The sequence below is a fragment of the Phyllobates terribilis genome, unplaced genomic scaffold (assembly GCF_046119375.1).
Source record: "Phyllobates terribilis strain yellow unplaced genomic scaffold, ASM4611937v1 Scaffold_7__3_contigs__length_470593459, whole genome shotgun sequence".
Classification (NCBI taxonomy): domain Eukaryota; kingdom Metazoa; phylum Chordata; class Amphibia; order Anura; family Dendrobatidae; genus Phyllobates; species Phyllobates terribilis.
This window is the reverse complement of record NW_027362767.1, coordinates 439,121,682-439,148,095: the sequence shown is the minus strand read 5'-3', so window position 1 is coordinate 439,148,095 and position 26,414 is coordinate 439,121,682. Positions and strand designations below refer to the sequence as shown.

The 26,414-nt window shown below is 50.4% G+C and overlaps 1 protein-coding gene across 1 annotated transcript in view; it reads left to right on the top strand.

Annotated features, from left to right (window-relative positions):
* Window positions 1-26,414, top strand: part of CHM (CHM Rab escort protein) — a 164,511-nt gene that overhangs the window by 77,080 nt on the left and 61,017 nt on the right. The window contains exons 4-8 of the mRNA XM_073642172.1: window positions 3,690-3,814; window positions 13,280-13,607; window positions 19,556-19,672; window positions 19,779-19,899; window positions 25,870-26,092. Coding sequence (XP_073498273.1) covers window positions 3,690-3,814; window positions 13,280-13,607; window positions 19,556-19,672; window positions 19,779-19,899; window positions 25,870-26,092 — 914 coding nt within the window. The remainder of the gene's footprint in view (window positions 1-3,689; window positions 3,815-13,279; window positions 13,608-19,555; window positions 19,673-19,778; window positions 19,900-25,869; window positions 26,093-26,414) is intronic.

Sequence of the window (26,414 nt, the reverse complement as noted above, 5' to 3'; positions counted from 1 at the left end):
GAAAAACACACTACAGGCTGATCCAACTGTGATGTAATGTCCTTAAAACAAGTCACAATGAGTCTCAGTATTGTGTGTGGCCTCCACGTGCCTGTATGACCTCCCTACAACGCCTGGGCATGCTCCTGATGAGGCTGAGTATTGTGTGTGGCCTCCACGTGCCTGTATGACCTCCCTACAACGCCTGGGCATGCTCCTGATGAGGCTCAGTATTGTGTGTGGCCTCCACATGCCTGTATGACCTCCCTACAACGCCTGGGCATGCTCCTGATGAGGCTGAGTATTGTGTGTGGCCTCCACATGCCTGTATGACCTCCCTACAACGCCTGGGCATGCTCCTGATGAGGCTGAATATTGTGTGTGGCCTCCACGTGCCAGTATGACCTCCCTACAACGCCTGGGCATGCTCCTGATGAGGCTGAGTATTGTGTGTGGCCTCCACGTGCCTGTATGAGTTCCCTACAACGCCAGTGCATGCTCCTGATGAGGCTGAGTATTGTGTGTGGCCTCCACGTACCTGTATGAGTTCCCTACAACGCCAGTGCATGCTCCTGATGAGGCTGAGTATTGTGTGTGGCCTCCACGTGCCAGTATGACCTCCCTACAACGCCAGTGCATGCTCTTGATGAGGCTGAGTATTGTGTGTGGCCTCCACGTACCTGTATGAGTTCCCTACAACGCCAGTGCATGCTCCTGATGAGGCTGAGTATTGTGTGTGGCCTCCACGTGCCTGTATGACCACCCTACAACGCCTGGGCATGCTCCTAATGAGGCTGAGTATTGTGTGTGGCCTCCACGTGCCTGTATGACCTGCCTACAACGCCTGGGCATGCTCCTGATGAGGCTGAGTATTGTGTGTGGCCTCCACGTGCCTGTATGACCTCCCTACAACGCCTGGGCATGCTCCTGTTGAGGCTGAGTATTGTGTGTGGCCTCCACGTGCCTGTATGACCTCCCTACAACGCCTGGGCATGCTTCTGATGAGGCTGAGTATTGTGTGTGGCCTCCACGTGCCTGTATGAGTTCCCTACAACGCCTGGGCATGCTCCTGATGAGGCTGAGTATTGTGTGTGGCCTCCACGTGCCTGTATGACCACCCTACAACGCCTGGGCATGCTCCTAATGAGGCTGAGTATTGTGTGTGGCCTCCACGTGCCTGTATGACCTGCCTACAACGCCTGGGCATGCTCCTGATGAGGCTGAGTATTGTGTGTGGCCTCCACGTGCCTGTATGACCTCCCTACAACGCCTGGGCATGCTCCTGTTGAGGCTGAGTATTGTGTGTGGCCTCCACGTGCCAGTATGACCTCCCTACAACGCCTGGGCATGCTCCTGATGAGGCTGAGTATTGTGTGTGGCCTCCACGTGCCTGTATGACCTCCCTACAACGCCTGGGCATGCTCCTGTTGAGGCTGAGTATTGTGTGTGGCCTCCACGTGCCAGTATGACCTCCCTACAACGCCTGGGCATGCTCCTGATGAGGCTGAGTATTGTGTGTGGCCTCCACGTGCCTGTATGACCTCCCTACAACGCCTGGGCATGCTTCTGATGAGGCTGAGTATTGTGTGTGGCCTCCACGTGCCTGTATGACCTCCCTACAACGCCTGGGCATGCTCCTGTTGAGGCTGAGTATTGTGTGTGGCCTCCACGTGCCAGTATGACCTCCCTACAACGCCTGGGCATGCTCCTGATGAGGCTGAGTATTGTGTGTGGCCTCCACGTGCCTGTATGACCTCCCTACAACGCCTGGGCATGCTTCTGATGAGGCTGAGTATTGTGTGTGGCCTCCACGTGCCTGTATGACCTCCCTACAACGCCTGGGCATGCTCCTGTTGAGGCTGAGTATTGTGTGTGGCCTCCACGTGCCAGTATGACCTCCCTACAACGCCTGGGCATGCTCCTGATGAGGCTGAGTATTGTGTGTGGCATCCACGTGCCTGTATGACCTCCCTACAACGCCTGGGCATGCTTCTGATGAGGCTGAGTATTGTGTGTGGCCTCCACGTGCCTGTATGACCTCCCTACAACGCCTGGGCATGCTCCTGTTGAGGCTGAGTATTGTGTGTGGCCTCCACGTGCCAGTATGACCTCCCTACAACGCCTGGGCATGCTCCTGATGAGGCTGAGTATTGTGTGTGGCCTCCACGTGCCTGTATGACCTCCCTACAACGCCTGGGCATGCTTCTGATGAGGCTGAGTATTGTGTGTGGCCTCCACGTGCCTGTATGACCTCCCTACAACGCCTGGGCATGCTCCTGATGAGGTTGTGGATGCTCTCCTGTGGGATCTCCTCCCAGACCTGGACTAAAGCATCCGCCAACTCCTGGACAGTCTGTGGTGCAACGTGACGTTGGTGGATGGAGCGAGACATGATGTCCCAGATGTGCTCAATCGGATTCAGGTCTGGGGAACGGGCGGCCAGTCCATAGGTTCAATGCCTTCATCTTGCAGGAACTGCTGACACACTCCAGCCACATGAGGTCTGGCATTGTCCTGAATTAGGAGGAACCCAGGGCCAACCGCACCAGCATATGGTCTCACAAGGGGTCTGAGGATCTCATCTCGGTACCTAATGGCAGTCAGGCTACCTCTGGCGAGCACATGGAGGGCTGTGCGACCCTCCAAAGAAATGCCACCCCACACCATTACTGACCCACTGCCAAACCGGTCATGCGGAAGGATGTTGCAGGCAGCAGATCGCTCTCCACGGCGTCTCCTGACTCTGTCACGTCTGTCACATGTGCTCAGTGTGAACCTGCTTTCATCTGTGAAGAGCACAGGGCGCCAGTGGCGACTTTGCCAATCCTGGTGTTCTGTGGCAAATGCCAAGCGTCCTGCACGGTGTTTGGCTGTGAGCACAACCCCCATCTGTGGACGTCGGGCCCTCATACCACCCTCATGGAGTCGGTTTCTAACAGTTTGTGCAGACACATGCACATTTGTGGCCTGCTGGAGGTCATTTTGCAGGGCTCTGGCACTGCTCCTCCTGTTCCTCCGTGCACAAAAGCGGAGGTAGCGGTCCTGCTGCTGGGTTGTAGCCCTCCTACGGCCCCCTCCACGTCTCCTGGTGTTCTGTGGCAAATGCCAAGCGTTCTGCATGGTGTTTATTGAGGGTGTCTTGATAATTGCCAATAATTTCCATCTATTGTCTATTCCATTTGCACAACAGCATGTGAGATTGATTGTCAATCAGTGTTGCTTCCTAAGTGGACAGTTTGATTTCACAGATGTTTGATTTACTTGGAGTTATATTCTGTTGTTTAAGGCTGTGTGCCCACGATGCTTTTTTCGCATAGTGTGACCAAGTTGTCAAGCACTTTCCAAGTGATGCTAAAATCGCTTGTCAACCCGCATGCGGAAATGCATGTGAAGAACGCTTCACATCCGCATGTCCCTGGCAGGAAAAACGAATGCACAATCCGCATGCACAATCCGCATGCACAATCCGCATGTACAATCCGCATGTACAATCCGCATTCGTTTTTTTCTGCCAGGGAGATGCAGAAACGCTCAGGAAAAAATCCGGAGCATTTCTGCATCGTGGGCACACAGCCTTAGTGTTCCCTTTATTTTTTGAGCAATGTGTTTATTATTTGTGTAACTTCCTTACATTGAAGTCGAGGCAGAATTCACAGACTTAATGCGATTGTTACATAATGTTTCCTGTTTCTAATTTCATCTGTTACCAGAAAGAAAATGTCAGCACAGAAGACCCCGGGATAGACAAGGAAAACATCCTGGAAAACGAAGAAGCGCTGCTCCTGAACAAGCGGGACAAGACCGTGCAGAACATCGAGGTTTACACTTATTCCAGGTAAGAGACAATCCTGCTGTAATGGAGCGCTGCCCCGCCAGCTCCGAGGACACTGACCAAATGGAAACAGTCAGTAAGCTCAAGTACTGACACCACCAAGATAATTTATCTCAGCTTCTATAATACAACAGCATTTAATTGTCCTCCATCAAGTAACTGTATGAAGTGTGGAGTAAGGATGGCGCATGTCAGAATGCAAATCTCCAGGACTCCCGCAGAATAGTGAGTGCAGCTCTGGAGTATAATACAGGAGGTAACTCAGGATCAGTAATGTAATGTATGTACCCAGTGACTGCACCAGCAGAATAGTGAGTGCAGCTCTGGAGTATAATACAGGAGGTAACTCAGGATCAGTAATGTAATGTATGTACACAGTGACTGCACCAGCAGAATAGTGAGTGCAGCTCTGGAGTATAATACAGGAGGTAACTCAGGATCAATAATGTAATGTATGTACACAGTGACTGCACCAGTAGAATAGTGAGTGCAGCTCTGGAGTATAATACAGGATGTAACTCAGGGTCAGTAATGTAATGTATGTACACAGTGACTGCACCAGCAGAATAGTGAGTGCAGCTCTGGAGTATAATACAGGATGTAACTCAGGATCAGTAATGTAATGTATGTACACAGTGACTGCACCAGCAGAATAGTGAGTGCAGCTCTGGAGTATAATACAGGATGTAACTCAGGATCAATAATGTAATGTATGTACACAGTGACTGCACCAGCAGAATAGTGAGTGCAGCTCTGGAGTATAATACAGGATGTAACTCAGGATCAGTAATGTAATGTATGTACACAGTGACTGCACCAGCAGAAGAGTGAGTGCAGCTCTGGAGTATAATACAGGATGTAACTCAGGATCAGTACAGGATCAGTAATGTAATGTATGTACACAGTGACTGCACCAGCAGAATAGTGAGTGCAGCTCTGGAGTATAATACAGGATGTAACTCCGGATCAGTACAGGATCAGTAATGTAATGTATGTACACAGTGACTGCACCAGCAGAATAGTGAGTGCAGCTCTGGAGTATAATACAGGATGTAACTCAGGATCAGTAATGTAATGTATGTACACAGTGACTGCACCAGCAGAATAGTGAGTGCAGCTCTGGAGTATAATACAGGATGTAACTCAGGATCAGTAATGTAATGTATGTACACAGTGACTGCACCAGCAGAATAGTGAGTGCAGCTCTGGAGTATAATACAGGATGTAACTCAGGATCATTAATGTAATGTACACAGTGACTGCACCAGCAGAATAGTGAGTGCAGCTCTGGAGTATAATACAGGATGTAACTCCGGATCATTAATGTAATGTATGTACACAGTGGCTGCACCAGCAGAATAGTGAGTGCAGCTCTGGAGTATAATACAGGATGTAACTCAGGATCAGTAATGTAATGTATGTACACAGTGACTGCACCAGTAGAATAGTGAGTGCAGCTCTGGAGTATAATACAGGATGTAACTCAGGATCAGTAATGTAATGTATGTACACAGTGACTGCACCAGCAGAATAGTGAGTGCAGCTCTGGAGTATAATACAGGATGTAACTCAGGATTAGTAATGTAATGTATGTACACAGTGACTGCACCAGCAGAATAGTGAGTGCAGCTCTGAGGTATAGTACAGGATGTAACTCAGGATCAGTACAGGATCAGTAATGTAATGTATGTACACAGTGACTGCACCAGCAGAATAGTGAATGCAGCTCTGGAGTATAATACAGGATGTAACTCCGTATCAATAATGTAATGTATGTACAGTGAGTGCAGCTCTGGAGTATAATATAACCCCGGATCAGTATACACACTGAGGCTGTTCTTATATATGATGATCCCCTTGGATCCTGTTCTCGTTGGTCCGCCGCGGTCTCGTGCCCGTGCTTTCTGCAGACAGTACAGGAGGACGTGCTTCTCCCGCTCGTTTCTTTGTTACACACCACCTGTCTCCTTTCTCACTCCACAAGTGACGGCTTCTAGTAAAATCCAGATTACCCGGCGTCTGTATTTATTAGTGCAGTGAAATAAGGGGAGCCGGTAACGGCCGTTGTTTACGCTCTGTAATATTCTCTCCGAGCTTTGTGGCTGGAGAGTCCTTGAGGAAATTTGCTCATAAATATTATGACCGCTCCACATAAAGCAGGTTTGCCCAGGTAGCAGCAGAGAGCGCCGCGGACCGCCTGAAACAATCTGCGAATTCGTTTTTCTTTATGCAAACAATCAATCTCCCGCGCGGTGTAATGTGTCATTCATGAGAGGGAAAAGGACGACTACAGAGGACAGTGGACGTCCGGGACGCCGGCGTCCAGAGCAGTATCCAGGGAAGTGTCGCGGGGTAGTAACGTTCCTTTATAATGACGTTTAATAAGGAAGATGGATCCGCAGAGTCTGAGGATGGAAACCTTCAGGAGACGTCCCGCGAACCGCTGCAGAAGTCACAAAACACGTCGTGCTGGACTATCGGACCCTCGGCTGCACTTAGGACCGCCATCACGGCACTGCCTTCTGCACGTATTTAGGGGATTTAATAAGACATGCGTTAGTCTTAAACTGCACAGCACATTTTTAAGATATGCACACCCACTTCTATTTATTTATTTTTTTATCGTCGTCTTCTGAGACCCGCAAACTTTTTTTTTTTCCCCCTTGAGATCGCTGTATGACGGCCTGTTTTACTTTCAGGACAAGTTCTATTTTAGTAATTCACCATTTACTGTACAGTGTATTGTACTGAAAAGAGGGAAATGAATCCCAAGTGCAGTGACGGGGTGGAAATACCCGCAATTCCACCCTTTTATGTTTTAGGTTTTATTTTTATGGTGACCCAATGATGTGATCTTCCAGGTCAGCATCATTATGGCAATATGAAGCTTAGAAAGGTATTGTATATAGTACAGTGTCGGTCAATGTTTATGTTGTGTTTTTTTTCTTTTTCTGTTTTAAATGTGCACATTGTAGATTCAGACTGAAGGCAGCAAAACCCGAAAGGAAGGAAAAGATGTGGAATTAAAGAAAAAAACTGAAATATATGTTACACCTCAGATCCGTGTGTGTTCCCCCGTTACTCTGATGACAACGTTACACACCTTGGCTTTATTCCTTGGCCACATTAGGTCGTCGTCTGGAATGGCTCCTGCCATCCTGGAGGAGATCCCGCATTGGCCCCTGCTGTCCTGGAGGAGATCCCGCATTGGCTCCTGCCGTCCTGGAGGAGATCCCGCATTGGCTCCTGCCGTCCTGGAGGAGATCCCGCATTGGCTCCTGCTGTCCTGGAGGAGATCCCGCATTGGCTCCCGCTGTCCTGGAGGAGATCCCACATTGGCTCCTGCCGTCCTGGAGGAGATCCCGCATTGGCTCCTGCCGTCCTGGAGGAGATCCCGCATTGGCTCCTGCTGTCCTGGAGGAGATCCCGCATTGGCTCCCGCTGTCCTGGAGGAGATCCCGCATTGGCTCCCGCTGTCCTGGAGGAGATCCCGCATTGGCTCCCACTATCCTGGAGGAGATCCCACATTGGCTCCCGCTGTCCTGGAGGAGATCCCGCATTGGCACCCGCTATCCTGGAGGAGATCCCGCATTGGCACCCGCTGTCCTGGAGGAGATCCCGCATTGGCTCCCGCTGTCCTGGAGGAGATCCCTCATTGGCTCCCGCTATCCTGGAGGAGATCCCACATTGACTCCCGCTATCCTGGAGGAGATCCCGCATTGGCTCCTGCCGTCCTGGAGGAGATCCCGCATTGGCTCCTGCCGTCCTGGAGGAGATCCCGCATTGGCTCCTGCCGTCCTGGAGGAGATCCCGCATTGGCTCCTGCCGTCCTGGAGGAGATCCCGCATTGGCTCCTGCCGTCCTGGAGGAGATCCCGCATTGGCTCCTGCCGTCCTGGAGGAGATCCCGCATTGGCTCCTGCCGTCCTGGAGGAGATCCCGCATTGGTTCCCGCTATCCTGGAGGAGATCCTGCATTGGCTCCTGCTGTCCTGGAGGAGATCCTGCATTGGCTCCTGCCATCCTGGAGGAGATCCCACATTGGCTCCCGCTATCCTGGAGGAGATCCCACATTGGCTCCCGCTATCCTGGAGGAGATCCCACATTGACTCCCGCTATCCTGGAGGAGATCCCGCATTGGCTCCTGCCGTCCTGGAGGAGATCCCGCATTGGCTCCCCCTGTCCTGGAGGAGATCCCACATTGGCTCCCTCTGTCCTGGAGGAGATCCCGCAATGTCTCCTGCCGTCCTGGAAGAGCCCCAGCAATGTCTCCCGCTTCCTGGAGGAGCCCCCGCAATGTCCCCCGCCGTCTTGGAGGAGCCCCTGCAATGTCCCCCCGCCGTCCTGGAGGAGCCCCTGCAATGTCCCCCCGCCGTCCTGGAGGAGCCCCCGCAATGGCTCTGGCCGTCCTGGAGGAGCCCCCGCAATGGCTCTTCCCATCCTGGAGGAGCTCCCGCCGTCCTTGAGGAGCCCCCGGAAGTGCTAACCATTTGTCAGCTGCTTTACCTTCACTCTGCGTCCAGCTCATCCCAAACCAATTCCATTGGGTGGAGGTCGGTGATTGTAGAGGACGTGTCATCTTCTGTCCTTCTTGGTGTCACAGCCCTTACATCGCTTGGCCGTGTTTTGTGTCATTGGCCTTTTACCAAACAAATGATGGTCCCGCTAAGTGCAGAGAAGACGGTATGGCGGGTGCTGCAGGACGCTGTGGTGGCCATGCTGGTAATGTGCCTTGTATTTGGAGGAAATCCCCAGCAGAACCCCCCTACCACCATCACACCTCCCCTCCATGCTTCACATTGGGCACCAAACGTAGAGACCATCCGCTCACCTCTTCTGCGTCTTACAAAGTCGTGGCGGCTGGTACCAGAAATCTCATATTTCTGACTCCTAAGACCACAGTACAGATTTCCACTGACCTAATGTCCAGTCCTTGTGTTTCTCTGTCCGTAGAAACCTTTTCTACTTGTTTGCGTTCCTCAGTAGTGACTTCTTTGCAGCAATTCCATTATAAACGCCTCTCGCAGTCTCATCTGGATAGTTGATGTTGAGATGTGTCTTCTACTTGATGTCTGTGCGTCATTCATGAGGGCTGTTATCTGAGGTGCTGTGAATTTGTGGTTTCTGAGTCTGGAAACTCTGATGAACTTATCCTCTGCAGCAGAGGTCATTCTTGGTCTTCCTTTCTTGGGTCAGTCCTTATCAGAGTCAGTTTCATCACAGCAATTGATGGGTTTTCATGACTGCACTTGAGGATACCTTCAAGGTTGTAGCAAGTTTGCGGACTCTCTTTCGTGTCTTACAGTAATGGTGGACTGTGGCTTCTTTTAGTGGAGTGTTTCTTGCCATATTCTGGCTTAGAACAGCTGTGGAATAGGGTCTGTGATGTATGGACCTGTGCACCAAAAAAAAACACCTGATGGTCACAGACACTCTCTGAAGTCCGGTGACCTCACAGATGAACTTTGGGCAAGACGACGTGTACATTGAAACCACTGTCTGAACAGGGGCGTCCAAACTTTTCACTGGTATCGTACTTATGTTATGATTGTTTATTGTTGTTTTTTTGCGGAATGTGGAGAGACCAAAGAAACATTATTGCTGGTAATTTCTTATTTTTTCTTTTCTTTCAATGTACGATTTATATAATTTTACATTTTGAGCAGTTGGACTCTACAGATTCGGCGATACCAAGAGCGTGTTTTTTTATTTATTTTCAAACTTTTATTTCTTCTTTTTTTTAAACTTTTTAATCTTTTCCAATCTTTTATTTTGTTCCCTTGAACGTGTGATGGTTTGATGAATTATATGACCTAGTACAATACTGCAGTATTGCGGTATAAAGGAATGTTACTGATCAATGGGGGTCGTCTTCACACAAACATAAAGATGGCGGTAACGGGGTCCCCTGGTGTAACAGAGATCCGCACACGGCGTAGGACGCAGCAGTAAATCATAGGAAGGGTTTAATAAATTGTCTGCAGCGGTCAGATTCCTGTATGGGGATGACATCCGATAACTGCCTGTTTGCTGCAGCCGATCACGAGCCTCCAGCAAACAGGTGGCTGAAGACCGGGACGTCATCGCTGCCCGTCCCGCCGAGCCCCCCGATTTGGAAACATCTGGATTCTCGGAATGTATCCGTGTCGTTTCACTCCCATCTTTCTGCAGGTGTTTTTTTTTTGTTTTTCCTGTGTCCTGATAATAATCAGTAATTGGGCAGAATCCGCACAGACGTCCCCCACCCCCGCAACTCTTTATAAGGTCGATTTTTATTTATTATTTTTTCTGTCGCACATCACCGATTATTACACACGAAAAATCATTGTCCAGCGAGGCGGAAACCCGAGCTGCGGCGTCTGAGCGTGTTCAGCACAAAATGTGCGCAGAGCGTGAGATCAAGCAGGAACCATCATTAACCCGACAGCATTAACCTAAATAAAGAGAAAAAACCTGCTCATCTGCATTTCCTCTGTGAATCTCGCGCAGGGGGCGCTCACTGTGCCGCTAACGCTCGGGTGTCCAGGGTCTGTTGTTCCCAGGATGTTACGTCTGGCTGACCGCGGTGTCACCCCCCGGCGCTGAGTCCTCGGATTCCGCCGTTACCTGTTGTGTAAACACAGGACTGACAACAGATTGTTTATAGACCGGAGACCGCACCGTTATCTGCCGCAATGTCCAAATCCCCCAAGATCACTGTGAGGGGCGCTGCAAGAACAGGGACAAATGCAACGTCCTCACCAATCTCTGCTCACTGTCAGTATAACAGCTATACAGAGCGAGACAGACAGACTATCGTTCACATTTACCTGCCCGCCGAATGTCCAACCAAGAGCTGCACTCACTATTCTGCTGGTGCATTCACTGTCTACATGGATTACATTACTGATCCTGAGTTACATCCTGTATTATACTCCAGAGCTGCACTCACTATTCTGCTGGTGCATTCACTGTGTACATGGATTACATTGCGTATTCTCATTTACTCCAGCAGAATAGTGAGTGCAGCTCTGGAGAATAATACAGGATGTAACTCAGGATCAGTAATGTAATGTATGTACACAGTGACTGCACCAGCAGAATAGTGAGTGCAGCTCTGGAGTATAATACAGCATGTAACTCAGGATCAGTAATGTAATGTATGTACACAGTGACTGCACCAGCAGAATAGTGAGTGCAGCTCTGGAGTATAATACAGTCTGTAACTCAGGATCAGTAATGTAATGTATGTACACAGTGACTGCACCAGCAGAATAGTGAGTGCAGCTCTGGAGTATAATACAGGATGTAACTCAGGATCAGTAATGTAATGTATGTCCACAGTGACTGCACCAGCAGAATAGTGAGTGCAGCTCTGGAGTATAATACAGGAGGTAACTCAGGATCAGTAATGTAATGTACAGTACAGACCAAAAGTTTGGACACACCTTCTCATTTAAAGATTTTTCTGTATTTTCATGACATGAAAATTGTACATTCACACTGAAGGCATCAAAACTATGAATTACCACATGTGGAATTATATACTTAACAAAAAAGTGTGAAACAACTGAAAATATGTCTTATATTCTAGGTTCTTCAAAGTAGCCACCTTTTGCTTTGATGACTGCTTTGCACACTCTTGGCATTCTCTTGATGAGCTTCAAGAGGTAGTCACCGGAAATGGTTTTCACTTCACAGGTGTGCCCTGTCAGGTTTAATAAGTGGGATTTCTTGCCTTATAAATGGGGTTGGGACCATCAGTTGTGTTGTGCAGAAGTCTGGTGGATACACAGCTGATAGTCCTACTGAATAGACTGTTAGAATTTGTATTATGGCAAGAAAAACGCAGCTAAGTAAAGAAAAACGAGTGGCCATCATTACTTTAAGAAATGAAGGTCAGTCAGTGCGAAAAATTGAGAAAACTTTGAAAGTGTCCCCAAGTGCAGTTGCAAAAACCATCAAGCGCTACAAAGAAACTGGCTCACATGAGGACCGCCCCAGGAAAGGAAGACCAAGAGTCACCTCTGCTTCTGGGAATAAGTTTATCCAAGTCACCAGCCTCAGAAATCGCAGGTTGACAGCAGCTCAGATTAGAGACCAGGTCAATGCCACACAGAGTTCTAGCAGCAGACACATCTCTACAACAACTGTTAAGAGGAGACTTTGTGCAGCAGGCCTTCATGGTAAAATAGCTGCTAGGAAACCACTGCTAAGGACAGGCAACAAGCAGAAGAGACTTGTTTGGGCTAAAGAACACAAGGAATGGACATTAGACCAGTGGAAATCTGTGCTTTGGTCTGATGAGTCCAAATTTGAGATCTTTGGTTCCCACCACCGTGTCTTTGTGCGACGCAGAAAAGGTGAACGGATGGACTCTACATGCCTGGTTCCCACCGTGAAGCATGGAGGAGGAGGTGTGATGGTGTGGGGGGGCTTTGCTGGTGACACTATTGGGGATTTATTCAAAATTGAAGTCATACTGAACCAGCATGGCTACCACAGCATCTTGCAGTGGCATGCTATTCCATCCGGTTTGCGTTTAGTTGGACCATCATTTATTTTTCAACAGGACAATGACCCCAAACACACCTCCAGGCTGTGTAAGGGCTATTTGACCAAGAAGGAGAGTGATGGGGGGCTACGCCAGATGACCTGGCCTCCACAGTCACCAGACCTGAACCCAATCGAGATGGTTTGGGGTGAGCTGGACCGCAGAGTGAAGGCAAAAGGGCCAACAAGTGCTAAGCATCTCTGGGAACTCCTTCAAGATTGTTGAAAGACCATTTCCAGTGACTACCTCTTGAAGCTCATCAAGAGAACGCAAGAGTGTGCAAAGCAGTCATCAAAGCAAAAGGTGGCTACTTTGAAGAACCTAGAATATAAGACATATTTTCAGTTGTTTCACACTTTTTTGTTAAGTATATAATTCCACATGTGGTAATTCATAGTTTTGATGCCTTCAGTGTGAATGTACAATTTTCATAGTCATGAAAATACAGAAAAATCTTTAAATGAGAAGGTGTGTCCAAACTTTTGGTCTGTAATGTATGTACACAGTGACTGCACCAGCAGAATAGTGAGTGCAGCTCTGGAGTATAATACAGGAGGTAACTCCGGATCAGTAATGTAATGTATGTACACAGTGACTGCTCCAGCAGAATAGTGAGTGCAGCTCTGGAGTATAATACAGGATGTAACTCAGGATCAGTAATGTAATGTATGTACACAGTGACTGCTCCAGCAGAATAGTGAGTGCAGCTCTGTGGTATAATACAGGATGTAACTCAGGATCAGTAATGTAATGTATGTACACAGTGACTGCTCCAGCAGAATAGTGAGTGCAGCTCTGGAGTATAATACAGGGTGTAACTCAGGATCAGTAATGTAATGTATGTACACAGTGACTGCTCCAGCAGAATAGTGAGTGCAGCTCTGTGGTATAATACTGGATGTAACTTTTTATTTTTCTGTTTTTTTTTTCTCTCTAGAAATGAAGATTCGGAGAATGTTCAGGAAGTCGGGTCGCTCTGTGTAAATCCTGAGCTCTTAACCACTGAGTCCATGGAGTCGGACGCTCTCTCCGCCACTTCCTCTCAGAATGTGGATAATGCGGAGCAGCCACATGTGACAGCAGAGTCGCAGGACGAGTGCTCAGCCAGCGCTAGCCAGGAAGAGTTGGGGGACGGGGACCGAGCCCCCGGGGATGTCAATGAGGTGGATGCCGGACCGGGGAATCAGGCTGAGTCCCGGAGAAATGTCACCTACTCGGATATAGTCCGAGAAGGAAGGAGATTCAATATCGACCTGGTCTCCAAGGTGAGTGGATGTGAAGTAGCTGTGCAGTCACTTACATTGTGTTACTTCATATTCTGTAGTAATTGTCATTATATAAACTATTCTACATGACCTCCTTAAGTCATCCTGCTGTGATGGTCCAGACACGGAGCTGGTGATATTACAAGTCCTCAGCTCCTCTCAGCGGATTTATTACAACAGACCACCTTATAGTTGAAAGTGCAGAAAAACAATGGAAAAGCCAAACAGTGCAAAATATGTGATGAAACCCAACTTCAAAAAAGATTTTTAGCCCCAAATAAATGCATGTAACGAAAAAAAGGCCTAAAAGGTGAATAACCCCATTTAATTATTCTGTGGCAATTCTGATTTATAAATTGTACTATAATCCACAGCTGCACTCACTATTCTGCTGGTGCAGTCACTGTGTACATACATTACGTTACTGATCCTGTACTGATCCTGAGTTACCTCCTGTATTATACTCCAGAGCTGCACTCGCTATTCTGCTGGTGCAGTCACTGTGTACATACATTACATTACTGATCCTGAGTTACATCCTGTATTATACTCCAGAGCTGCACTCACTATTCTGCTGGTGCAGTCACTGTGTACATACATTACATTACTCATCCTGAGTTACATCCTGTATTATACTTCAGAGCTGCACTCACTATTCTGCTGGTGCAGTCACTGTGTACATACATTACATTACTGATCCTGAGTTACCTCCTGTATTATACTCCAGAGCTGCACTCGCTATTCTGCTGGTGCAGTCACCGTGTACATACATTACATTACTGATCCTGAGTTACATCCTGTATTATACTCCAGAGCTGCACTCACTATTCTGCTGGTGCAGTCACTGTGTACATACATTACATTACTTATCCTGTACTGATCCTGAGTTACATCCTGTATTATACTCCAGAGCTGCACTCACTATTCTGCTGGTGCAGTCACTGTGTACATACATTACATTACTGATCCTGAGTTACATCCTGTATTATACTCCAGAGCTGCACTCACTATTCTGCTGGTGCAGTCACTGTGTACATACATTACATTACTGATCCTGAGTTACATCCTGTATTATACTCCAGAGCTGCACTCACTATTCTGCTGGTGCAGTCACTGTGTACATACATTACATTACTGATCCTGAGTTACATCCTGTATTATACTCCAGAGCTGCACTCACTATTCTGCTGGTGCAGTCACTGTGTACATACATTACATTACTGATCCTGAGTTGCATCCTGTATTATACTCCAGAGCTGCACTCACTATTCTGCTGGTGCAGTCACTGTGTGCATACATTACATTACTGATCCTGTACTGATCCTGAGTTACATCCTGTATTATACTCCAGAGCTGCACTCACTATTCTGCTGGTGCAGTCACTGTGTACACACATTACATTACTGATCCTGTACTGATCCTGAGTTACATCCTGTATTATACTCCAGAGCTGCACTCACTATTCTGCTGGTGCAGTCACTGTGTACATACATTACATTACTGATCCTGAGTTACATCCTGTATTATACTCCAGAGCTGCACTCACTATTCTGCTGGTGCAGTCACTGTGTACATACATTACATTACTGATCCTGAGTTACATCCTGTATTATACTCCAGAGCTGCACTCACTATTCTGCTGGTGCAGTCACTGTGTACATACATTACATTACTGATCCTGAGTTGCATCCTGTATTATACTCCAGAGCTGCACTCACTATTCTGCTGGTGCAGTCACTGTGTGCATACATTACATTACTTATCCTGTACTGATCCTGAGTTACATCCTGTATTATACTCCAGAGCTGCACTCACTATTCTGCTGGTGCAGTCACTGTGTACATACATTACATTACTGATCCTGAGTTACATCCTGTATTATACTCCAGAGTTGCACTCACTATTCTGCTGGTGCAGTCACTGTGTACATACATTACATTACTGATCCTGAGTTGCATCCTGTATTATACTCCAGAGCTGCACTCACTATTCTGCTGGTGCAGTCACTGTGTGCATACATTACATTACTGATCCTGTACTGATCCTGAGTTACATCCTGTATTATACTCCAGAGCTGCACTCACTATTCTGCTGGTGCAGTCACTGTGTGCATACATTACATTACTGATCCTTTACTGATCCTGAGTTACATCCTGTATTATACTCCAGAGCTGCACTCACTATTCTGCTGGTGCAGTCACTGTGTACATACATTACATTACTGATCCTGAGTTACATCCTGTATTATACTCCAGAGCTGCACTCACTATTCTGCTGGTGCAGTCACTGTGTACATACATTACATTACTGATCCTGAGTTACATCCTGTATTATACTCCAGAGCTGCACTCACTATTCTGCTGGTGCAGTCACTGTGTACATACATTACATTACTGATCCTGAGTTACATCCTGTATTATACTCCAGAGCTGCACTCACTATTCTGCTGGTGCAGTCACTGTGTACATACATTACATTACTGATCCTGTACTGATCCTGAGTTACATCCTGTATTATACTCCAGAGCTGCACTCACTATTCTGCTGGTGCAGTCACTGTGTACATACATTACATTACTGATCCTGAGTTACATCCTGTATTATACTCCAGAGCTGCACTCACTATTCTGCTGGTGCAGTCACTGTGTACATACATTACATTACTGATCCTGAGTTGCATCCTGTATTATACTCCAGAGCTGCACTCACTATTCTGCTGGTGCAGTCACTGTGTACATACATTACATTACTGATCCTGAGTTACCTCCTGTATTATACTCCAGAGCTGCACTCGCTCTGTAGCTAGGTCTGCCTGTTGGCGTTACCTCCTCTTTCTCAGGTTTCTTCCTTGATTCTGCAGGTGTTTTCCTCCTCTCCGGATGACTGAGCAGTTGCGGTTTTCTGCCTCACAGCTGTGATATCTGCCTTTCCGTTGTCGTCCAGCTTTCCTACAAGCAGACTCCATATTTTGTAATTTGCCGGAAGATTAAAAATGATTAAAGAACTTTTATTGAATTTTATTTTTCTATTTAAAGGGACAGCGTTCTTTTCCGGGCTGATCCCCTGCCTGTCTTTGGCTTCCATTATAGTGACAGGATGTGTTATCCAGTGACTTGTTATCTCCTTCGTTACATCTAATATTTACTTTTCTCTGCTCGCCGCCGGCCACGACTGACTGATCCTATCCACTTAATTAGCTCTTATGGTTTATTTTCCTATAAATCCTTTTTTTTTTCCTTTTAATAATTGCACCTTGCAGAGGGAATGAATATTAATGATCCCGGCTTCACTTTTCATCTCATAATATAGATGTGAACCGAGAAGAAATGTCTTTTTTCGGAGCGAGAGGATCCGCTGCCTCCGCGATTCATCACCGTGATCAGTCTCTCTGTCTTGCTGCAAATCAAAGACATAATTGAGTTCCTGAGGATGGATTAGGCTGAAAAATCATTTACTCTGGACGCATTTAGCAGCAATGTCAGATCTCACAGGCAGGAGACGACTCTTGGGTTTTTTTACAACAGGTTGGTGGGCTTGGATGACAGAGATCCAGGTGCCGCGTTCCCGGGGTGCAAAGTGACGCAGAACGCGATATCTACTTTTATACATACAGTATTACTATATTACAAATACAATGTATATTCATGTGAAATGTAATTATTTAATATTGTAGTTAACAGAAATTGACCCTAAATTATGCAAAATTAAGTACCCTCTACCATGGGGGAATGGAAATTAGTTTGCCACTTCTTAAATTTATACGTACCATTCCACCCCCCCCCCACCCCCCAAGTTCATAAAAGAAATACAGTACCAGAACCACGCTCGAACCAGAACCAGGCTCATAAGAGACCGTACCAGAATCAAGCTCACAACAGAGATACAGAACCAGGCTCATAACAGAGGTACAGAACCAGGCTCATAACAGAGGTACAGAACCAGGCTCATAACAGAGGTACAGAACCAGGCTCATAACAGAGGTATAGAACCAGGCGCATAACAGAGGTACAGAACCAGGCACATAACAGAGGTACAGAACCAGGCGCATAACAGAGGTACAGAACCAGGCGCATAACAGAGGTACAGAACCAGGCTCATAACAGAGGTACAGAACCAGGCACATAACAGAGGTACAGAACCAGGCACAGATCCAGGCGCATAACAGAGGTACAGATCCAGGCGCATAACAGAGGTACAGATCCAGGCTCATAACAGGGATACAGTAGCAGGACCAGGCACATTACATGAAAAAAGAGGTCCAGAATTAAGCTGATAACATATATGCAGTACCAAACCCAAGCACTGTGCATACTGTCAGAAGCTAGCTAATGATATAAGTACAGATCCATAACAAATCTCATTTACAGTACTAGACCAAAAGTTATAGCAAGAATACAGTATCAGAACCAAGCTCATCACATAATTATCGTACCATAAACCAGTTAAAACCTAATATATGATATCAGAACCAAGCACAGTACATAAATATAGTACCAGCACCAAGCTAGTAAAAATAAATAGCAGAACTAAGCTTAGATACACGGTACCCCAGCCAAGCTCATTAACTATATGAAGCAGCAGAATCATGAGTACAGTACTTGAGGCATATAAAATACAGTACCAGTAACAAGCCTGCTACATAAATACAGTACCAGTAACAAGCATGCTACATAAATACAGTACCAGTAACAAGCATGCTACAAAAATACAGTACCAGTAACAAGCCTGCTACATAAATACAATACCAGTAACAAGCCTGCTACATAAATACAGTACCAGTAACAAGCCTGCTACATAAATACAGTACCAGTAACAAGCCTGCTACATAAATACAATACCAGTAACAAGCATGCTACATAAATACAGTACCAGTAACAAGCCTGCTACATAAATACAATACCAGTAACAAGCCTGCTACATAAATACAGTACCAGTAACAAGCCTGCTACATAAATACAGTACCAGTAACAAGCATGCTACATAAATACAGTACCAGTAACAAGCATGCTACATAAATGCAGTACCAGTAACAAGCATGCTACAAAAATACAGTACCAGTAACAAGCCTGCTACATAAATACAGTACCAGTAACAAGCCTGCTACATAAATACAGTACCAGTAACAAGCCTGCTACATAAATACAGTACCAGTAACAAGCCTGCTACATAAATACAATACCAGTAACAAGCCTGCTACATAAATACAGTACCAGTAACAAGCATGCTACATAAATACAGTACCAGTAACAAGCCTGCTACATAAATACAATACCAGTAACAAGCCTGCTACATAAATACAGTACCAGTAACAAGCATGCTACATAAATACAGTACCAGTAACAAGCCTGCTACATAAATACAGTACCAGTAACAAGCCTGCTACATAAATACAGTACCAGTAACAAGCATGCTACATAAATACAGTACCAGTAACAAGCATGCTACATAAATACAGTACCAGTAACAAGCATGCTACATAAATACAGTACCAGTAACAAGCATGCTACATAAATACAGTACCAGTAACAAGCCTGCTACATAAATACAGTGCAGAACCATAAAGTGTACAGAACACTATGCTGAACTTGTGACATGAATCCTGGATTCACACTAATGACATAAATGTAGAACCAAGGTCGTTAAATTATTACAACATAAAAACAAACTCACACCATATATACAGCACCAAAGCTAAGCGCATAAGAAAAATGTAGTACCAGAACCTTGCACAGTGCATAAATACAGCACCAAAACCCAGGAATCCTGGACTATTCTGCTCGTCTGGAATTTCTGAACCATTGGTTGCCAGATGGATGAAATGTCACATGTTTTTCATGCCCGTGTCTAGGAGGGAACGCGCAGTCTGTCTCTCGTTACTGTGTATATCTCAGACACGTTCTGCTGCGCTGTACAGATCTCCTCTCATCGGTCGCTCTCTTTTCTCTGCAGTTTCTATATTCTCGTGGACTGTTAATCGATCTGCTGATAAAATCCAACGTCAGCCGCTACACAGAATTCAAGAACGTCACCCGGATCCTCACCTACCACCACGACAAGATCGAGCAGGTTAGTTATTAGGATTAGTGGCCATCAGGTCGGCGGAGCAAGAATCCGGAAAGTCAGAATTTATAGAAATGATCCAGCGTAACACGGGATGTCCTCTCCTCGGTAGGTGCCGTGTTCTCGGGCCGACGTCTTCTCCAGCAAACAGCTGTCTATGATCGAGAAGAGAACGCTGATGAAGTTCCTGACGTTCTGTGCAGACTACGAGCAGCATCCAGAAGAATATCAAGGTACTGTCCAGTGTGGAAAGATCTCTCATTGCTAGATCTATTGGCTCTAAGATCTGATATGTTTCCTGTCCATTGGTTAGAGATCAGGGAATCCATTCACAGACCATTGGTGCTGGCGCAGTGCCCTGTGTGTGGCACGCTGCAATGATGGCGTCGCTGGGATCCCGGCAGATGGGAGGAAGTTCTGTACCGGGCCAGGCTTCTGTGCAGTGGCCCCGGGCTTCTGTACCTGGCAGGGCTTCTGTGCAGTGGCCACAGGCTTCTGTGCAGTGGCCCCGGGCTTCTGTGCAGTGGCCGCAGGCTTCTGTACTGGGCAGGGCTTCTGTACTGGGCAGGGCTTCGGTGCAGTGGCCACAGGCTTCTGTACTGGGCAGGGCTTCTGTACTGGGCAGGGCTTCGGTGCAGTGGCCACAGGCTTCTATACTGGGCAGGGCTTCTGTGCAGTGGCCACAGGCTTCTGTACTGGGCAGGGCTTCGGTGCAGTGGCCACAGGCTTCTGTACTGGGCAGGGCTTCGGTGCAGTGGCCACGGGCTTCTGTACTGGGCAGGGCTTCTGTACCTGGCAGGGCTTCTGTGCAGTGGCCACAGGCTTCTGTACTGGGCCAGGCTTCTGTGCAGTGGCCCCGGGCTTCTGTGCAGTGGCCCCGGGCTTCTGTACCTGGCAGGGCTTCTGTGCAGTGGCCCCGGGCTTCTGTACCGGGCCGGGCTTCTGTGCAGTGGCACCGGGCTTCTGTGCATTGGCCCCGGGCTTCTGTGCCGGGCAGGGCTTCTGTGCAGTGGCCCCAGGCTTCTGTACCTGGCAGGGCTTCTGTGCAGTGGCCCCGGGCTTATGTGCAGTGGCCCCGGGCTTCTGTGCAGTGGCCGCAGGCTTCTGTACTGGGCAGGGCTTCTGTACTGGGCAGGGCTTCGGTGCAGTGGCCACAGGCTTCTGTACTGGGCAGGGCTTCTGTACAGTGGCCACGGGCTTCTGTACTGGGCAGGGCTTCTGTACAGTGGCCACGGGCTTCTGTACCGGGCAGGGCTTCTGTGCAGTGGCCACAGGATTTTGTACTGGGCAGGGCTTCTGTGCAGTGGCCACAGGCTTCTGTACTGGGCAGGGCTTCTGTACAGTGGCCACGGACTTCTGTACTGGGCAGGGCTTCTGTACAGTGGCCACGGGCTTCTGTACCGGCCAGGGCTTCTGTACAGTGGCCACAGGCTTCTGTACCGGGCAGGGCTTCTGTACAGTGGCCACATGCTTCTGTACTGGGCAGGGCTTCTGTACAGTGGTCACGGGCTTCTGTACAGTGGCCACGGGCTTCTGTACTGGGCAGGGCTTCTGTACAGTGGCCACGGGCTTCTGTACCGGCCAGGGCTTCTGTACAGTGGCCACAGGCTTCTGTACCGGGCAGGGCTTCTGTACAGTGGCCACATGCTTCTGTACTGGGCAGGGCTTCTGTACAGTGGCCACAGGCTTCTGTACCGGGCAGGGCTTCTGTACAGTGGCCACGGGCTTCTGTACTGGGCAGGGCTTCTGTACAGTGGTCACGGGCTTCTGTACCGGGCAGGGATTCAGTACAGTGGCCACGGGCTTCTGTACTGGGCAGGGCTTCTGTACAGTGGCCACAGGCTTCTGTACTGGGCAGGGCTTCTGTACAGTGGCCACGGGCTTCTGTACAGTGGCCACGGGCTTCTGTACCTGGCAGGGCTTCTGTGCAGTGGCCACAGGCTTCTGTGCACTGCAATGATGGCGTCACTGGGATCCTGGCAGATAGGAGGAAGTTCTGTGCAGTGGCCACGGGCTTCTGTGCCGGGCAGGGCTTCTGTGCAGTGGCCCCGGGCTTCTGTACCTGGCAGAGCTTCTGTGCAGTGGCCCCTGGCTTCTGTACCGGGCCGGGCTTCTGTGCAGTGGCCCCGGGCTTCTGTGCCGGGCAGGGCTTCTGTGCAGTGGCCCCGGGCTTCTGTACCTGGCAGGGCTTCTGTGCAGTGGCCCCGGGCTTCTGTGCTGTGGCCCCGGGCTTCGGTGCAGTGGCCGCAGGCTTCTGTATTGGGCAGGGCTTCGGTGCAGTTGCCACAGGCTTCTGTACTGGGCAGGGCTTCTGTACAGTGGCCACGGGCTTCTGTACCGGGCAGGGCTTCTGTGCAGTGGCCACAAGCTTCTGTACCGGGCAGGGCTTCTGTACAGTGGCCACGGGCTTCTGTACTGGGCAGGGCGTCTGTACAGTGGCCACGGGCTTCTGTACCTGGCAGGGCTTCTGTGCAGTGGCTACAGGCTTCTGTACCGGGCAGGGCTTCTGTACAGTGGCCACATGCTTCTGTACTGGGCAGGGCTTCTTTACAGTGGTCACGGGCTTCTGTACCGGGCAGGGCTTCTGTACTGGGCAGGGCTTCTGTACAGTGGTCACGGGCTTCTGTACCGGGCAGGGCTTCTGTACAGTGGCCACAGGCTTCTGTACTGGGCAGGGCTTCTGTACAGTGGCCACAGGCTTCTATACCGTGCAGGGCTTCTGCGCAGTGGCCACAGGGTCTGTACCGAGCAGGGCTTCTGTGCAGTGGCCACAGGCTTCTATACCGTGCAGGGCTTCTGCGCAGTGGCCACAGGGTCTGTACCGAGCAGGGCTTCTGTGCAGTGGCCACAGGCTTCTGCGCAGTGGCCACAGGCTTCTGTACCGGGCAGGGCTTCTGTACCGGGCAGGGCTTCTGTGCAGTGGCCACAGGCTTCTGTACTGGGCAGGGCTTCTGTGCAGTGGCCACAGGCTTCTGTACTGTGACCACAGGCTTCTGTACCGTGCAGGGCTTCTGTGCAGTGGCCACAGGCTTCTGTACCGGGCAGGGCTTCTGTGCAGTGGCCACAGGCTTCCGTGCTGTGACCACAGGCTTCTGTGCAGTGGCCACAGGCTTCTGTGCTGTGACCACAGGCTTCTGTACCGTGCAGGGCTTCTGCGCAGTGGCCACAGGGTCTGTACCGTGCAGGGCTTCTGCGCAGTGGCCACAGGGTCTGTACCGGGCAGGGCTTCTGTGCAGTGGCCACAGGCTTCTGTACCGGGCAGGGCTTCTGTGCAGTGGCCACAGGCTTCTGTACCGGGCAGGGCTTCTGTGCAGTGGCCACAGGCTTCTGTGCTGTGACCACAGGCTTCTGTGCAGTGGCCACAGGCTTCTGTACCGTGCAGGGCTTCTGCGCAGTGGCCACAGGCTTCTGTACTGGGCAGGGCTTCTGTGCAGTGGCCACAGGCTTCTGTACCGGGCAGGGCTTCTGTGCAGTGGCCACAGGCTTCTGTGCTGTGACCACAGGCTTCTGTGCAGTGGCCACAGGCTTCTGTACCGTGCAGGGCTTCTGCGCAGTGTCCACAGGGTCTGTACCGGGCAGGGCTTCTGCGCAGTGGCCACAGGCTTCTGTGCCGGGCAGGGCTTCTGTGCCAGGCAGGGCTTCTGTGCCGGGCCGGGCTTCTGTACCGGGCAGGGCTTCTGTGCAGTGGCCACAGGCTTCTGTACCGGGCAGGGCTTCTGTGCCGGGCAGGGCTTCTGTGCCGGGCAGGGCTTCTGTACCGGGCAGGGCTTCTGTACCGGGCCGGGGTTCTGTGCAGTGGCCGCTGGCTTCTGTACCTGGCCGGGCTTCTGTGCCGGGCATAGCTTCTGTGCAGTGGCCACAGGCTTCTGTACCGGGCAGGGCTTCTGTGCAGTGGCCACAGGCTTCTGTACCGGGCAGGGCTTCTGTGCAGTGGCCACAGGCTTCTGTACCGGGCAGGGCTTCTGTGCAGTGGCCACAGGCTTCTGTACCGGGCAGGGCTTCTGTGCAGTGGCCACAGGCTTCTGTACCGGGCAGTGCTTCTGTGCAGTGGTCACAGGCTTCTGTACCGGGCAGTGCTTCTGTGCAGTGGTCACAGGCTTCTGTGCCGGGCAGGGCTTCTGTGCAGTGGTCACAGGCTTCTGTGCCGGGCAGGGCTTCTGTACCGGGCAGGGCTTCTGTGCAGTGGCCACAGGCTTCTGTACCGGGCAGGGCTTCTGTGCAGTGGCCACAGGCTTCTCTACTGGGCAGGGCTTCTGTGCAGTGGGCACAGGCTTCTGTGCCGGGCAGGGCTTCTGTGCAGTGGCCACGGGCTTCTGTACCGGGCAGGGCTTCTGTGCAGTGGCCACAGGATTTTGTACTGGGCAGGGCTTCTGTGCAGTGGCCACAGGATTTTGTACTGGGCAGGGCTTCTGTGCAGTGGCCACAGGCTTCTGTACTGGGCAGGGCTTCTGTGCAGTGGCCACAGGCTTCTGTACTGGGCAGGGCTTCTGTGCAGTGGCCACGGGCTTCTGTACTGGGCAGGGCTTCTGTGCAGTGGCCACGGGCTTCTGTGCAGTGGCCACGGGCTTCTGTACCGGGCAGGGCTTCTGTGCAGTGGCCACAGGCTTCTGTACCGGGCAGGGCTTCTGTGCAGTGGCCACAGGCTTCTGTACTGGGCAGGGCTTCTGTGCCGGGCAGGGCTTCTGTGCCGGGCAGGGCTTCTGTACCGGGCAGGGCTTCTGTGCAGTGGCCACAGGCTTCTGTACCGGGCAGGGCTTCTGTGCCGGGCAGGGCTTCTGTGCAGTGGCCACAGGCTTTTGTGCTGTGGCCACGGACTTCTCTGCCGGGCAGGGCTTCTGCGCAGTGGCCACAGGCTTCTGTACCGTGCAGGGCTTCTGCGCAGTGGCCACAGGCTTCTGTACCGGGCAGGGCTTCTGTGCAGTGGCCACAGGCTTCTGTGCTGTGACCACAGGCTTCTGTACCGTGCAGGGCTTTTGTGCTGTGGCCACGGGCTTCTGTACCGGGCAGGGCTTCTGTGCAGTGGCCACAGGCTTCTGTACCGGGCAGGGCTTCTGTGCAGTGGCCACAGGCTTCTGCGCAGTGGCCACAGGCTTCTGTACCGGGCAGGGCTTCTGTACCGGGCAGGGCTTCTGTGCAGTGGCCACAGGCTTCTGTACCGGGCAGGGCTTCTGTGCAGTGGCCACAGGCTTCTGTGCTGTGACCACAGGCTTCTGTACCGTGCAGGGCTTCTGTGCAGTGGCCACAGGCTTCTGTACCGGGCAGGGCTTCCGTGCTGTGACCACAGGCTTCTGTGCAGTGGCCACAGGCTTCTGTGCTGTGACCACAGGCTTCTGTACCGTGCAGGGCTTCTGCGCAGTGGCCACAGGGTCTGTACCGGGCAGGGCTTCTGTACCGGGCAGGGCTTCTGTGCAGTGGCCACAGGCTTCTGTGCCGGGCAGGGCTTCTGTGCAGTGGCCACAGGCTTCTGTGCCGGGCAGGGCTTCTGTGCCGGGCCGGGCTTCTGTACCGGGCAGGGCTTCTGTGCAGTGGCCACAGGCTTCTGTGCCGGGCAGGGCTTCTGTGCCGGGCAGGGCTTCTGTACCAGGCCGGGGTTTTGTGCAGTGGCCGCTGGCTTCTGTACCGGGCAGGGCTTCTGTGCAGTGGCCACAGGCTTCTGTGCCGGGCAGGGCTTCTGTGCAGTGGCCGCTGGCTTCTGTACCTGGCTGGGCTTCTGTACCTGGCCGGGCTTCTGTGCAGTGGCCACAGGCTTCTGTACCGGGCAGGGCTTCTGTACCGGCCCGGGGTTCTGTGCAGTGGCCGCTGGCTTCTGTGCCGGGCAGGGCTTCTGTGCAGTGGCCGCTGGCTTCTGTACCTGGCCGGGCTTCTGTGCTGTGGCTACGGGCCTCTGATGTGAACTTTGGACCAGGGTCTGTGAATCAGTTCTCTCCTCTCTTCTATTTAGATGTCGTGCAGCTTTCTGTGGTAAATCCCTTTATTACTTCTTATCCTCCAGTCACATCCAGAGCTGTTGTGATGAATGCGCTGCCCCTTTTTCCTCCCTTCTTTGCGGGTATCGTTCCGCCTGTATTGTATATACATGTTAGCGGCGTGCCTGCATTATTGGTCGTAGGCTTTAGAGGAGTGGTGTAGCTGATGCTTTTTATGCAGCTTTGTGTGTGTTTGGAGTAGAGAACATAATGTGAGTTTCTCTGTTTCCTACACAGATCACAAGGAGTGCACTTTCTCGGAGTTTCTCCAGTATAAGCGGTTGTCCCCCAGCCTGCAGCACTTTGTCCTCTGCTCAATTGCGATGGTGTCCAGATCCAGCAGCACCACGGACGGGCTGAAGGCGACACAACACTTCCTGCGCTGCCTCGGCCGCTACGGCAATACTCCTTTCCTGTTCCACATGTACGGTCTGGGAGAGATCCCGCAGTGCTTCTGCAGGTGAGTGCCCATGATTGTATACAATGGCCGTCAGCACCAAGGTCCTCACCGGAGCTGCCGGAAACGTCCTCTGCATCTCTGCATCCTCACAAGCTGAAAACAGTGGCAGTGTCCTGTACGGGTGTGATACTTCTCACGGCTGAGGCTTTGTTACAGTTGTATCCAGTCTGTTAGTGCCGAAGAGCCCTGTAATCCCACCCTGCCTCCTCTGTACATCACACATCATGTGCGGGTGATATATAGCCGGCTTCCATCAGAGCCCTGTAATCCCACCCTGCCTCCTCTGTACATCACACATCGTGTGCAGGTGATATATCGGCAG